This window comes from Mastigoproctus giganteus, chromosome 6 (genome assembly GCF_048544385.1).
Source record: "Mastigoproctus giganteus isolate SK-2022 chromosome 6, ASM4854438v1, whole genome shotgun sequence".
In the NCBI taxonomy this organism is placed as follows: Eukaryota; Metazoa; Arthropoda; class Arachnida; order Uropygi; family Thelyphonidae; genus Mastigoproctus; species Mastigoproctus giganteus.
This window is the reverse complement of record NC_143580.1, coordinates 234530224-234545874: the sequence shown is the minus strand read 5'-3', so window position 1 is coordinate 234545874 and position 15651 is coordinate 234530224. Positions and strand designations below refer to the sequence as shown.

Here is a 15651-nt window from a genome sequence, read left to right as displayed (position 1 = left end):
AATCTTTGGAAAGGGATGCAAAGAAAAACAGCAAAGAGTTCTTTACTTATGTAAACTCTAGAAGGAAGGGGATGAATCACATTGGTCCACTTGATATCGACGGTTCAACTGTTGATGATCCTGCTCAGATAGCTAACAAACTAAATGAATATTTTGCATCGACATTCACACATGAGAAGTTATTCAGCGAGGGGAATGCTCGATTTTACTGCCAGAGGTGTATTCAACTCTGGCAGTAAGCTAGATAATCTTTTAATAACTGAGAGTAAAGTGAAGGAGAAATTGTTGAAGATAAACAAAAGAAAGGCACCCAGAGTGGATGGGACCTATCCAGTTATATTCAAGGAGGCAGCAAAGGAAGTAAGCAAATCCTTAGCTATAATTTGCCAAGACACGATAAGAGGGAGTATATGATGAGAGCCTTGTCGATCAATTCAGACCTGGAAAGATTGTGCAAGGCTCAAGGGGTAGAATTTTTTTCAGCCTGGACTGTACTTGTTAACAGGAGAAACTGCTTCTACAGCGATGGGATACACTTAAATAGAAAGGGTGCAAGAATATTTGCTGATGCTATCGAGGCAGTGTTAGATGGGTCGGAAAACTACTAGCTTGGGGGGAGACAAAGACTAATAGATTAACAGTAGCCACTGCCAGAGGTGAAAGAGATTCTTGCACTGCTTCTATTGGAATGAGCAGAAGCCTGAAAAACAAGATGCAGGCTATTTCAGAGATTGCTGGGAGTCGTTGAGGTACAAGTAAACATATGGGTTGTGTTAGGGTAGCTAAGAATAGAAACAGGTGCATGTATATACTTGCGTGTACACCAATGCTAGGAGTTTAGTAAATAAATTTGATGAATTTGGGGTATTGCTCAAAACATCAAAGGCAGATATTGTTAGGATATCAGAGACGTGGTGTCACACAGATATAAGGAATGCAGAACTCGAATTTGGGGAGTACAACATCTACAGAAAGGATGGACAGGATAGGAAGGGAGGAGGGGTTATTGATTATTTTTCTTTTTGGTAGTTGTTGGCATATCAGCTTCTGTGGCCATAATGCACCTCCCAAGGTTTTTGCAGTACTTTGATCCAAGCCCGAGGCGGAATTCGAACCCGCGACATTTGGGTTGCCAGGCAGGCACTTTACCCACCCGGCTAGCCCGGTCGGAAAACGGAGGGGTTATGCTATTAGTTAAGAAACACATAAAATCCAAGGAAGTGAAGCCAGTCGACATCGCTGGACAGTGCAGTGTTGAGTCAGTTTGGTGTGAGATAAACATTGAGAAATCAAAATTGAGAGTAGGCGTGTGCTATAGGCCTAATGACTCTGATGAGTATAATAAGAAACTGTACAGGGAAACCGAGTGGGCCAGTAAATCAGAGAGTCTTAAAATAGGGGATTTTAATTTCCCAGATATTGACTGGATTTTGGGGGCTGGTCACTCACACACTAGAAAGGCTTTTGTGGATTTATTGGAGGATTGTTTTTTACATCAGCATGTTCGGGAGACAACTAGAGGGAGTAATACTCTTGATTTGATTATCAGTAGTGATTCTTCATGAATTAATAATCTGCAGATTAATGAACCACTAGGTGGCAGTGATCACAGTGTGCTGAAGTGGGATTTACTCAAAGAGGTAACTACCATTAGGGGTAAAGGGAAGGGTTATTGCATTCGTAAAGGCGACTACGATGGACTGAGACAGTATTTAAATTCTATAGAGTGGGACCAACTTATGATGTTACCAACAGCAAATTCAAAAAGGGAAGCATTCAAAGAACTTATCTTGGAAGCTACTAGGAAGCTACATACCAACTAAGAAATATTGTTCAAGGTTTAGGCCAAAATGGATGTCAGATGAACTAATGAGACATATGGCAGAGAAGAAAAATGCATGGAATACATACAAATTAACAGTTGATAGAGAAGCCTATGATAGATACAGGTTGATCTGTAACAAAGTTACAAAGGAGGTTAGGCAGGCGAAGGCAGATTACGAGAAATCTTTAGCAAGGAATGCAAAGAAAAACAGCAAAGAGTTCTCTACTTATGTAAACTCTAGAAGCAAGGGGATGAATCAGATTGGTCCACTTGATATCGATGGGTCAACTGTTGACGATCCTGCTCAGGTAGCTAACAAACTAAATGAATATTTTGCATCGACATTCACACATGAGCAGTTATTCAGCGAGGGGAATGCCAGAGGTGTATTCAACTCTGGCAGTAAGCTAGAGAATCTTGTAATAACTGAGAGTAAAGTGGAGGAGAAATTGTTGAAGATAAACACAAGAAAGGCATCTGGGGTGGATGGGATCAATCCAGTTATATTAAAGGAGGCAGCAAAGGAAGTAAGAAAACCCTTAGCCATAATTATGAGGGCTTCCTTGGAATCAGGGGAGGTACCCACAGACTGGAGATGTGCAAATGTGACCCCAATTCACAAAGGAGGATCAAAGGCTGACACAAGTAATTATAGACCTGTGAGTTTAACTTCTGTTCCAGGAAAATTAATGGAGGCACTGGTTAAAGAAGCACTGCAGGATCATCTAGACAAGACTTCAGTTATAGCTCGGACACAGCATGGTTTTGTTAAGGGGAAGTCTTGCCTGTTATTTGTTATTTTGGTTTTTTTTTTAGGAGCATTAGCAACTAAGGCCATATTGCTCCGGGATATGCGGTGGTCATTCCCTGACCTTTCCGCATCCTCCGTATTTGGTGGTGAGGGAGTCGAACCCCGGTCTAATCAAGATGCGTGTGCTACGCACTGCTGCTCCTTCCCACCTGGCTATGGAGGCGCCAAGTCTTGCCTGATCAATTTGATTGGATACTATGATGCAGTCACAAAAGAACTGGATGCAGGGAATAACATTGATATTAAATACTTGGGCCTTATAAAGGCTTTTGATACTGTTGCACATGGAAGTCTACTGCACAAATTGGAGCAGTGTGGCATTGGAGGCAAATTGCTGCTATGGATAAAGGGGTGGTTGAGGGGGAGAAGGCAGAGAGTGGTAATCAATGGACACTGCTCATCGTGGACTAATGTTATTAGTGGAGCCCCTCAGGGTTCAGTGTTGGGTCCATTACTGTTTTCTATATTTATAAATAACATTGATGATGATATACCAAGCTTAATGTCCAAAATTACAGACAATACAAAGGTTGGCTGGGTTGTTAAGGACACTACTGATGCTATGCTGGTCAGGCCACACCTTGAGTACTGTATACAGGTCTGGAGGCCTGATTTCAAGAAGGATGTAGAGCTGCTGGAACGAGTACAGAGAAGGGCAACAAGATTAGTGAATGGAACAAAGGGGTACTCTTAAGAAGAAAGGCTTAAGTTTTGCAAACTACAGTGTCTGGAGACTAGGCACCAGCGAGGTGATCTGATAGAGTTGTATAAAGTCTTGAATGGTTTGAGCATGCTCAATGCCGATGGGATTCTTTCTCTTGCTCAGAATAATCACCTGAAAGAGCATAAATTCAAATTGAGGAAAGACAGATGTAGGATAGACATGCGGAAATTTTCCTTTAGCCAGTGGGTAGTTGATTGGTGGAACAGACTTCCATTCCTTTTCGTGGAATTTGATACCTAAATAAATTTAAGGCTCAGCTGGACAGGTATTTCAAACGAACGGAGCGGTGAAGTGGAAGTTTTTTTTTTTTTTGGCTGATGCTACATAAGCTTGCTTTCTTGCATCATATGCCTCTACTAATGCTAATGCTAATCTTGCTTCCCAACAGCAACAAACAGTTCTTTCCTACTGCCACCACCATGCCACAAAATCAATGCCACAACAACAGCACAAATACAAGTGAGTTGAAAGTATAGATTCAAGTGGAGGACAAATTTAAAATGATATCAGCTAAAATAAAGTTGCTTTTTACTACAAATTTCTTTTGATTAGCTCAGCAGTCCATACATTTCTGAAAAAGAGAAACGGGTTGGGCTTGCTGTAGGCTCAAAAGACAGATTTTTATATATTTTTTTATAGATTTTTCTGATATTTTTATAGATTTTTCTGTTTGCATAAAAACTATGAGTTGACTTGACTACTGGATAACTACAGCTGTGAGCAGGGAAACAATTACACAATTCCATAGCCATCTCCCAGTTTATTTACCATTTGGCTGTACAAGTACATCCGGCACCTCCGTAGCCAGGTGGGCAGGAGCAGCAGTGCATAGCACACGCTTCTTGATTAGACTGGGGTTCAAGTCTGTGACCACCAAATACGGAGGATGTGGAAAGGTCAGGGAATGACCACCACATATCCCCGGACCAATATGGTCTTAGTTGCTAATGCTCCTAAAAAAAAAAAAAAAAACAAAAACCAAACAAGTAAAAACAAACCACGGGCAGAAAAACTCAAGGGGGGGGGAAAGACACCTGATCCCTGAACTACAGCCTCGACTGAAGAAGCCTAAAGAATTTCTCCAGTCACAGACAGGAACTGAACCCAGACTTCTCCAAAAAAAAAAAAGAAGTAAGCAGTAATGCATTGTTCTAACTACACTGCCACAGAGGGGATGGACTATGAATTACAGAACTTTTCTTTAGTTAATTGAATTTTTAATTTTAAATTATTTTTACTTATGATAATGCTCACATTGTATCTATGTTTCTATGGGAAAATACAATCTAAGTCTTGAACACTAATTAGGAGCAAACAGAGTTGGAATAATCCATTTGAAATTTAGGGCCTTTCTGCATATATTATTTCCACTACATAGCAGAATTTAAGTTAAGAAATTTTTGAATTGATGAAGTTGATAAATTTGAGAACAAGCCATCTTAACATATTTCACTCTAAATGTACAGTCACAAGTGTAGATAATATGTAACATAGTGAACCAATGAAATGTATAACTTTAGGAGCCTTCCCTATGACAAAGGGAAGCCAAATAAAAAAACCCAATATTCTTATATATATCAAACTAATGAAATACAAGTGCAGAATGCAAATTTCTGCAAGCAGTTTTCCCAACATTATAATGTTGTTAATGTTCCCTATAATCACATTCTTAAAAATTCATTGTGATCTGGATTACAAATTTAAAAAAGACCCAGGGGCTCACATCTGGTGAGTATGGGTTTGGCATACCCAGGGTCCTGAACTGGATATCACCATTCTTCTCTTCCTTGGTGATTCCCTTCTACTTCTGACACACACACACACACACACACACACACACACACACACACACACACACACACACACACATAGCTAATAATAAGATAATATCAGAAGGGTGCAACAAAGTTCCATTTGGTAGCCTGATAAGGAGTCATGAACATGCAGCCTCTAAATAGAATTCTGCATTAGAGATCACAAGAGTTTATGCAAAGAGTTGGTTTCAAATTTTGTTTAAATAAAACTGTGCTTTGACATAAAATATTAACTTCTGTACCACAAACAATGCAATAAAATTAATAGAATGTCAGCAATTTGGAATAAAAAATCATCTCCATAACCATAAATCAATTAATTAAATTAGGCAAATTTACTTCTTATTTTGCTGTTACGAATTACTGTATCAATCCCTAAACGTCTGAAATGAAGAATTACAAAAAAAAAAAAAAAAAACCATCTTGTTTCACCTTTCTGGATATTCCAAATACAGTAACTGACATTTATACTGAAGTGAAAAATGTGCATCATTAATCTTTTTGAAATTATATTGCAGATAACAGGAGACATACACTTCAAACATGCTTAAGTACAAAAGGCACACAATACCCAGTTTGCAAAAATAAGAAATGGAAACAGCATTCTGAAAAGGAAATTGCCATCTCTAAGTTTACTACCTTCCTCGGTGACTTTTAATAATGTATGCATTAAAGTACCATATATTACTCAAATTAAAGGAAACAGCTTTGTAAGGTTAACAGAATATCCAGTTGGTTTCAGTATTGAAACAAAAAATTATACGCTGTCTTCGTTAAGTCAATAACAGCAAACTAACTTGCCCAGGCTTTCAAATACACTGGACTGCTATCTATAAACTCTATTATTGCATATCAAAGGGTACTTTTAATGTAAAGTAAGTGTTATTAGGTTACTTATCATCAATATGTTTGTTAAATATTGCATATACATCGGAACTATACGTTTCTTTAGAACTTTCTACAATAACAAGAAACTAATGGTTTAATACAGTAAAAATTAAAATTAAATTAAATAAAAATTCAAATGTGGAAATTATGTACTTATTGATATGTTTATTGCATATTTTATTCTTGTGCATACTCCAGCATGACCACCAGGCCAGTGGAATTTACAATAAATCATCAATACAAACGTTAATTATATTTAGAAGTCACACTCAATACTTGAATACTGGTCCACTCAATGCATGTGCCATTGCACTCATGCTCCTGACCACTTTTTTTTTTTTTTTTATATGAAAACCCCAAACACGAAAGGAATCAAAACCTATAGTACTTAGTACCATGCATGGGTTGAAGGAGAAGTATGGGGCAAGGGGATGCCGAAAACTTTGCTCTAGAGACTAAACATGGGTTTCACCACTTCAAGCCTCCAATAAGCAAAGTGGTGGTATTTCACTGGTTGATGAAAGTCATCTACCACTTGGCTATGTCAATAAACATATTTATATATTTCTCAAATATTTATTGTACATTAATTGCATATACAGTGTGTATATATATATATATATATATATATATATATATATATATATATATATATATACATACATACAACAACATATATATATAGTTGTGTATATATATATATATATATATATATATATATATATATGGTATATATATATATATATATATATACAGTGAAACTTCCCTTTAACGGACAGCCATGGGGAATGAAAATCTGTCCGTTAGAGAGAAGTGTCCGCTAACAAGAAGTCTGAGGGAGAAAAAAAAACAGAAAGAAAGAAAAATCGTTAAACGTTTAATCTAAAATTAAATTAAAATATATACAGATTTTGAACAATATTTTTGTAAATAATATACAATTACATACACAAGAGATAAAGAAAAATCGTTAAACGTTTAATGTAAAATTAAATTAAATTATACACAGATATTGCACAATATTTTTGTAAATAATATACATACAATTGTGCTATGCATATTGTGACTTTATCTTAAGAAAAATGCATACAGTAATCACTTATTTTCTTCTGCACCTTCTTCCGGCTGATAATTTTGTTTTCAACATTTGTTTGGAGTGAAGAAACCATCGAAAGTCCTTCAGTATCTTCTTCAGCGGCGAAAAACATTTTTAAACGATTGATTTGTATGAGCGCTTCTTCTATTTTCATCGGTGGTTCGTCGTTAATATGTTCTTCGACAGAATGACCTCCTTCCATTTCTTCATCCTCATGAGGAACTTCTTGAAAAATATCGATGATAATGTCGTTGATATCTAGAGCACCATCTTCTGTAGTGAGGTTCGAGTCTATATCTTTGTAGCCAGGGTTACTTGTAACTGAAGTATCGTACATTATCAATAGAGGTTGAAGTTCTTGCTCTTCTTGGTGCTCCACATTGCTGTTCACAATTTCAATTTTTGCGTTTGAGAAGCCAGACTTTACAAAACAGTTCACGACAGTTTGTTTTCTAATTGTGTTTACTGAAGAGGAAATCCATTGAATCGCATCTAGGATGCTGAGTTTCTTTGCAAGGTCACTCGCACATGTTACATCGTTCATGTTTGCAATGAGATGTCTTAAAACACGTTTTCTGTAGTGAAGTTTAAAATTTTTTATTATCTCTTGATCCAAGGGCTGACACTCTGCAGATGTGTTTGGTGGCAGAAAAACGATTTGAATGTTGGACAATTCAATGTGCGGGTGAGATCCAGCATTATCCATGAAAAGAATAATTTTTCAGTTTTGACGAATCATGTTTTGGTTAAAGTGACTTATCCATTCGCTCATGATATCTCGTGTCATCCACACTTTTTTATTAGACTTCCAGTAAACATTCAAAAGATTCAACTTTATCCCTTGAAACAACGAGGATTTTGTTGTTTTCCTATAACAAGAGGTTGTTCAAAGTCTCCCAGCATATTTGTACACAATAGTACAGTCAAGCGTTCCTTAGAAATTTTTCCGCCCTGGCGCTTTTCGTTTTTAAGACTCATTGTTTTTTCAGGAAGAGCTTTAAAAGCAACCCTGTTTCGTCACAGTTGTAAATATCCTTAGCTTCAAAATCACGACATAAATCTTCCAATTTGACGGTCCACTCTGTTACAACTCCAGTATCAACAGAGATCCACCTTCACCACTTACGGTTTTCCAGGAAATTTTATGCTGAGTTTTGAACTTGTCTAGCCATCCCGCAGAAGCTTTGAACTCATTTACTCCCATAGATTTCGCAACCTCCAAAGCCTTTTCCCTAATAATAGGCCCATTAATGGGAATTTTTTTAGCACTATTGTGCTAAAAACAAAACCACTCATACGTAACATTGTCAATTTGAAGTCCAACAGTTTTCGGGAATGATTTTGAACCTGATCATTTCCGTGTTGCCAGAATTGTTTGAGCAGTTCATTTTTTTTCTTTAGGATGTCACTTACCTGCATCTTCCCAATTTTGAATTTTGCAGCTAGATTGCGAACACTATTTTTTTTGCCGATCATATGCATTAATGAGTTCGACTTCATCTTTTAAAGTTAAATGTTTACGATAAGACATTGTGCACTTCACACAACACTGAACAAAACTGAAAACTGAAACTGAAAAGACGAAAGGCCGACCATATCCCCCCACCCTGCACACACCGAATTCATCAGAAGTTTTACACGTGCCTTAAAATTCTTGATAAAGGGTTTAGAACCGCGACGTAAACCTTAATAAAATTCAGAGAATCGGAAATAGAAAATAAACACACGATTGAGGCAATACGTGGAAGAAACGTTCCTAGAAAAAGGGCCGTGAGCTCGCCCGCTGTCCATTATGGGGAGATCAAATTAAGTGCTAATCTAAACGAAACAGTGCAGATTGCCTGTCCGCGTCCGTTACAGAGAATGTCCGCTAGACAGAAGCTGCAAACACATTAAAACGAATGGAGGTGAGTTGGGGAATTTGAAAATGTCCGTTGTAGAGAGATGTCCGTTAACGAGAGGTGTCAGTTAGGAGAAGTTTCACTGTATATGTTGAATAACAAGAAAGTGGAAACAAGAAGGCAGAAAAATGGAAAAAAGAGGAAGAAGTCTAGTGCAGTTAGAGACAGTAAAAGCTAAACCCATGCAGAGCATGGATAAAAAAAGTAAAAAAAAAAGAGCCGCAATTAACAAAACTAGCCTCTCGTCAGGCATGAACAGCCAGCATTGCAAGCAAAATAGCAATGTGCCTTAATTTTTTATGTAAACCACAAGCCAAACAGTAAAAAGGATAAGCAAAAAATATGAGAATAAAATTTTGTTGCTGAAATAAAAATTTTTCAAAATAATTAACAAGGTTTTTATTTTTGAAAATGGTTTGTGAACTTTACAGTTGACGCTATGAAGACGAGAAATTAAAAAAACTGAAACAATAACAGAAATTTCTAGAAACATATGTTTCTAGTACTTATTAGTCTAATCCAATTAAAGGTACAGAGATTTTAAAAAATAGTAAAAAGCAAGTAACATGGAAAAAATAACTTAAAAATGTCTCTAAAATGCAAGTTATTTTTTCCATGGCTACTTGCTTTTTACAATGTTTTCAAATCTTTGTACCTTTACTTGGATTAGACTAATAAGTTATATGATTCTAGAAATATCTGTTGTCGTTTCAGTTTTTTTAATTTCTCGTCTTCGTAGTGTCAACTGTAAAGTTCACAAGCTAATTTCAAATCCCCTACCTCTTTTAATCCTTACAAAATTTTTTTTTATTTTCTTTACAAAATTTTATTTTCATTTTCATTTATTTCAGTAACAAAATTTTATTCTCATTTTTATTTATGTTTATGCCTTTTACCCTCTGACTTGTGGTTTACATCAGAACTAAAGACACGTGTTGCTATTTTAATTGCAATTCCTTGCACCTCTCTCTCTCTTTTTCTCTCTTCCTCCCATTTTTTTTTTTCACTGTGTGTGTGTGTGTGTGTGTGTGTGTGTGTGTGTGCGCGCGCACGCGTGCGTGCGTGCGTGGCGCCTCCGTAGCCAGGTGGGAAGGAGCAGCAGTGCGTAGCACACGCTTCTTGATTAGACCGGGGTTCGAGCCCGTCACCACCAAATACGGAGGATGCGGAAAGGTCTTTCAGGGAATGACCACCGCATATCCCGGAGCAATATGGCCTTAGTTGCTAATGCTCCTAAAAACCAAAAATAACAAAAAAAAAAAATAAATAACGTGCGTGCGTGCGCATGCAGTAAGTCCTCCTATAACACAGTAGTTGTTTCCTAGAAGCCCTCGTGCAATGCAAAATCGTGCAATACAGGCCTTATGGGAAAAATAGTGTTAGGCACAGACAACTCAAGAGTGAACACACATCATGCTTCCTTTTCACACTTTTTTCAAGTATTTTACTAATTTTTAGGAAATAAAGCATAGTATAAAAAGAACAAAAATGAGCAGGCACGGTTGATACGCACAAACAAAGCAGCATGAATGTAGCAAATGAGCAAACAATGCAATAAGTGTTGCACTCAGCTGGGGTGATTCTGTGGCATTTGACTGCCATTTCTTGTAAACGCAAAGCTGAATAGTACATAAGCGAATTCGGTTCGTGTTATTTGCGACATCGTACCCCTATTTATAAATCGTGTATGATTGAATTCATGTAGTATAAACATGTGTTATACGAGGACTGACTGTACTGAAAGAAAAAGAATATGACCAACATTGTTAAAATTGTTTTGACTTCTGATAAGTTGTTTGTTTGTTTGTTTGTTTGTTTGTTATTTAGGAGCATTAGCAACTAAGGCCATATTGCTCCAGGATATGCGGTGGTCATTCTTCGACCTTTCCGCATCCTCCGTATTTGGTGGTGACGGGCTCGAACTCTGGTGTTAGCCTTTGATCCTCCTTTCTGAATCGGGGTTACACTTGCACATCTCCAGTCTGTGGGTACCTCCCCTGAGTCCAAGGAAGCTCTCATAATTATGGCTAACGGATTGCTTACTTCCTTTGCTGCCTCATTTAATATAACTAGATAGATCCCATCCACCCCAGGTGCCTTTCTTGTATTTATCTTCAACAATTTCTCCTCCACTTTACTCTCAATTATTACAAGATCATCTAGCTCACTGCCAGTGTTTACTCCATCTATGGCATTCCCCTTCCTGAATAACTCCTCATGGGTGAATGTAGAGGCAAAATATTCATTTAGTTTGTTAGCTACCTGAGCAGGATCATGAACAGTTGAACCATCGATATCAAGTGGACCAATCTGATTCATCCCCTTCCTTCTAGAGTTTACATAAGTAAAGAACTCCTTGCTGTTTTTATTTGCATCCCTTGCGAAAGATTTCTCGTAATCTGCCTTCGCCTGCCTAACCTCCTTTGTAACTTGGTTACAGATCAACTTATATCTATCATAGGCTTCTCTGTCACATGTTCATTTATATGTATCCCATGCATTTTTCTTCTCTGCCATATGTCTTATTAGTTCATCTGACATCCATTTAGGCCTGAACCTTGAACAATATTTCTTAGTTGGTATGTAAATCCTAGTAGCTTCCAAGATAATTTCTTTGAATGCTTCCCATTTTGAGTTTGCTGTTGGTAACATCATCAGTTGGTCCCACTGTATAGAATTTAAATACTGTCTCAGACCATCGTAGTCGCCTCTACAAAAGCAATAACTCTTCTTTTTACCCCTGATAGTAGTTACCTCCTTGAGTAAATCCCACTTCAGCACACTGTGATCACTGCCACCTAGTGGTTCCTGTATCTGCAGATTCTTAATGCATGAAGAATCACTACTGATAATCAAATCAAGAGTATTGCTCCCTCTAGCTGCTTCCCGAACATGCTGATTTAGAAAACAATCATCCAATAAATCCACAAAAGCATTGCTAGTGTGTCAGTAACCAAATCGCAAATTCCAGTCAATATCTGGGAAATTAAAATCCCCCATTATAAGACTCTCTGATTTACTGGCCCACTCTATTTCTCTGTACAGTTTATTATACTCATCAGAGTCATTAGGCCTATAGCACACTCCTACTCTCAATTTTGATCTCCCAATGCTTATGTCACACCAAACTGACTCGACACTGCACTGTCCAGCGATGTCGACTGGCTTCACTTCCTTGGATTTTATGTGTTTCTTAACTAATAGCATAACCCCTCCTCCCTTCCTATCCTGTCTAGGTTAGGTTAGACTTTCTGTAGATGTTGTACTCCCCAGATTCCAGTTCTGCATTACTTATATCTGTGTGACACCACGTCTCTGATATCCCAACAATATCTGCCTTTGATGCTTTGAGCAATACCTGAAATTCATCAAATTTACATGAATAATGAAGTTGCCAGATTACTTGAGCAGAAAAAGATGTCATGGAAAAGTTACAGATCAATAAAAAGTACTCAAGCATATAAAAGCTACAAGTTGTTATGTAATAGTGCCCCACAGTTGATATGTAATAGTGCCCCCTTATATAATCAATGTGGGATAGTATTAGATACCCCAGCTGATGTTGAAGATGAACTCAACTGTTACTTTGCATCGATATTTACAGAAGAAACACCCTTTATGTCATGAGAAATTATAGCAGTGAAGTTGAAAAATATGTAATTAATGATATTGAAATTTCACATGATTATTTAATGAAAAAGCTTTCGAGCCTACAGGCAAGTAAGGCTCCTGGGATTGATGTCATGTGGCCTATAATTTTAAGGGAGGCAGCAAGTAAGTGCACTGAACCATTAAGGCTAATTAGAGAGCATCACTGGACGCAGGACAGATTCCACTGGATTGGAAAGGTGCCAATGTATCGCAAATACATAAAGGTGCTTCTAAGAATGTAGTGGGAAATTACCAACTAGTCAGTCTGATTTCAGTAGTAAGAAACATCATGGAGGCAATGATTAAGGATGGATTTCAGAATCATTTAGATAGAAATAGAATTCTGAAAGGTACACAGCATGGTTTTGTAAAGGGAAAATCATATTTAACAAAACAGGTTAGCTATTTTGACAGGGTCACTCATGAGCTGGATTTAGGGAATAATTTTGAAATTGTTTATTTAGATTTCAGCAAAGTATTTGACTCAGTCCCAGATGAGTGGTTACTTTATAAGCTCAAACAGGTTAGAATCACAAGAAAAATCCTTGGATAGCAGGATGGCTTCGGGGCAGGAGGCAGAGGGTTGTGATAAATAGTTATTCCTCAGATTGGGTTGATTTGATTTTCTTAAATGACATCAATGAAGAATGAGGGTGTGATGTCTAAATTTGCAGATGATGTAAAGATCCATAGAGTAGTTAATGATCACTGCCAGAAGGCTTCTTCAGAGTGGTCTAAATAGACTACAAGGATAATCAGAAAAATGGCAGCTATGCTTTCATTGAACTAAATGCCGGTAGTGGAGGAAAAGAACTTGAGTGCTACAATATGTTCAGACATGAAGTTGTCCAAGCATTGTAGACAGGTTGCAAGGAAGGCCCATACTGTCCTACAGATGATTTACCAAATGTTTGTGGTCTAACAATTGCCTTGTATCATTATACAAGGCAATTGTTAGACCACACTTGGAATACTGTGTTCAAGTATGGAGATTGCACTTAAACAAAGGCATTGTGCTTCTTGAAAGGGTCCAAAGACAGGTAACTCAGCTGGTGAGATCAGCAAAAGGGCATCCATATCAGGAAAAACTTCAAACACGTGGGTTGCACAGCTTGGAAACTAGGCACCTTAGAGAAGACTTTGTTGAGGTGTTTAAGGCTCTGAGCAACAAAAGTAAAACGAATGAAGTTGAAATTTTTATGGTTAAATGTGTCTAGAACTAGGTTATTGTTGTTATTTGGTTTTTAGGAGCATTAGCAACTAAGGCCATATTGCTCCGGGAATATGCGGTGGTCATTCCCTGACCTTTCCGCATCCTCCGTATTTGGTGGTGACAGGCTCGAACCCCGGTCTAATCAAGAAGCGTGTGCTACGCACTGCTGCTCCTTCCCACCTGGCTACGGAGGTGCCTGCAGCATAAGCCTTAAGCTTCCTTGCACCATATGGGCATTACTAATAATCTCTGACATAATGATATAAGAAGTTATCTATTCAATCCACAAAATAATGTTACTATCTACCAAACCATTCCATTTGTGTGCACAAACTGTCATCATGGTCATTTGGTATGGAGCACAGACCTAATCTTATTTTCACTTTATTATCACATAGGTAAATACCAGACCAATTTGAGTTAAAGTAGTTAATACTGAATGAAGAAAATGGTTTGATTTTAATTCAGATGCTTAGGAAACATTATAAGCAGTAATAGCAAAATAAAAATAAATTTCAGTTGTTCTCAGAACAAAAAAAATTTTCACTGATTGTCAAGCAAAGAATGAAACTTTGCTGTTCTAAATTACCTATTGTGCTTCCACATGGCTTCACCTCTAAATCAGAATTAAACAGCCTACTAAGGAACTCCATGGAATCTACATGAGTTATGCTATGCTTACTTGGACCCTCTGCAAATGAATTTCGTGAACTACACTGAACTGGAGGAGTTTCTTCTTCTCTTCTTGAATTAAGAACAGTCATTTCAATATGTTCTGTATCCCTAAATAAAAAAAATAACAATAAAAAAAATTATTTATTAAAAAACTATGACAAAAACATTTATGAACAAAATGAGTTTAATATTAACCTGATTCATGTCCTCTTTGGCACATAATTGTAAAGATGTAAGGATGCAAGATAATCCATAATAGGCCAAAAAAACAAAAAGCTTCTCACCTATCAGTATATCTCATATTGTGAGTCCAACCCTTCTAATAATTAATTGATTATTTAAGGAAGAACAAGATAAATTATAATTTTTGTAGTGTTTCCTTAAATTTATTTAAACTACCCACTTCCAGGACACCACATGGAAGTTTGTTCCCAACAATTAACTACCCATTGGCTGACAGTAAATCCCCCCCCCACACACATCTATCCTGCAACCACTATTGCTCAATTTAAATGTTTCACAATGCGTGTTTCTGAGCACGGGTAAGGATGCCATCAACACTTAGTTTACTTAGTCCATTCAAAGCCTTAAATGCCTCAATAAATCTCCTCACAAGTGTCTAGTCCCCAGATGCTGCAATTCGCAGCCTGAAGCCTTTCCTCATAAGAGCACCCTTTTGTCCCCTCACTAATCTTGTTGCTCTTCTCTACACTCATTCTAACAGATCCACACATTTCCTAAAATAAAGCTTCCAGATCTGAATGCAGTGCCCAAGATGTGGCCTAACCATTCCCTTATATAACAGGATTATCGCCTCCTTATCCCTGCTAGAAAAATTCCTATACATCATCAACAAAACCCCATAAGCTCTCCAGGCAGCCTGTCTACACCGCTTAGAGAACTTCATAACTGACTGAGTACACAATTACTATAAGTCTTTTTTCATTCTCCACTACCATGAGTAAGGTTATCGCACAGTTGGTATTTTGTTGGTACAGTAATCTGGGATTACTGCTACCCATATGCAATACCTTGCATTTGTGAATATTAAAC

General features: G+C 37.4%; 1 protein-coding gene across 3 annotated transcripts in view; it reads right to left on the bottom strand.

Annotated features, from left to right (window-relative positions):
- pcx (pecanex) overlaps positions 1–15651 on the bottom strand; it is a 743348-nt gene that overhangs the window by 638422 nt on the left and 89275 nt on the right. For all 3 annotated transcript variants that reach the window (XR_016547122.1, XM_090376780.1, XM_090376781.1), the window contains exon 3: positions 14513–14706. Coding sequence is in view for 2 of the 3 variants with exons in the window: in XM_090376780.1 (XP_090232906.1) it covers positions 14513–14706 (194 nt within the window). In the remaining variant the exon portion in view is untranslated. The remainder of the gene's footprint in view (positions 1–14512; positions 14707–15651) is intronic.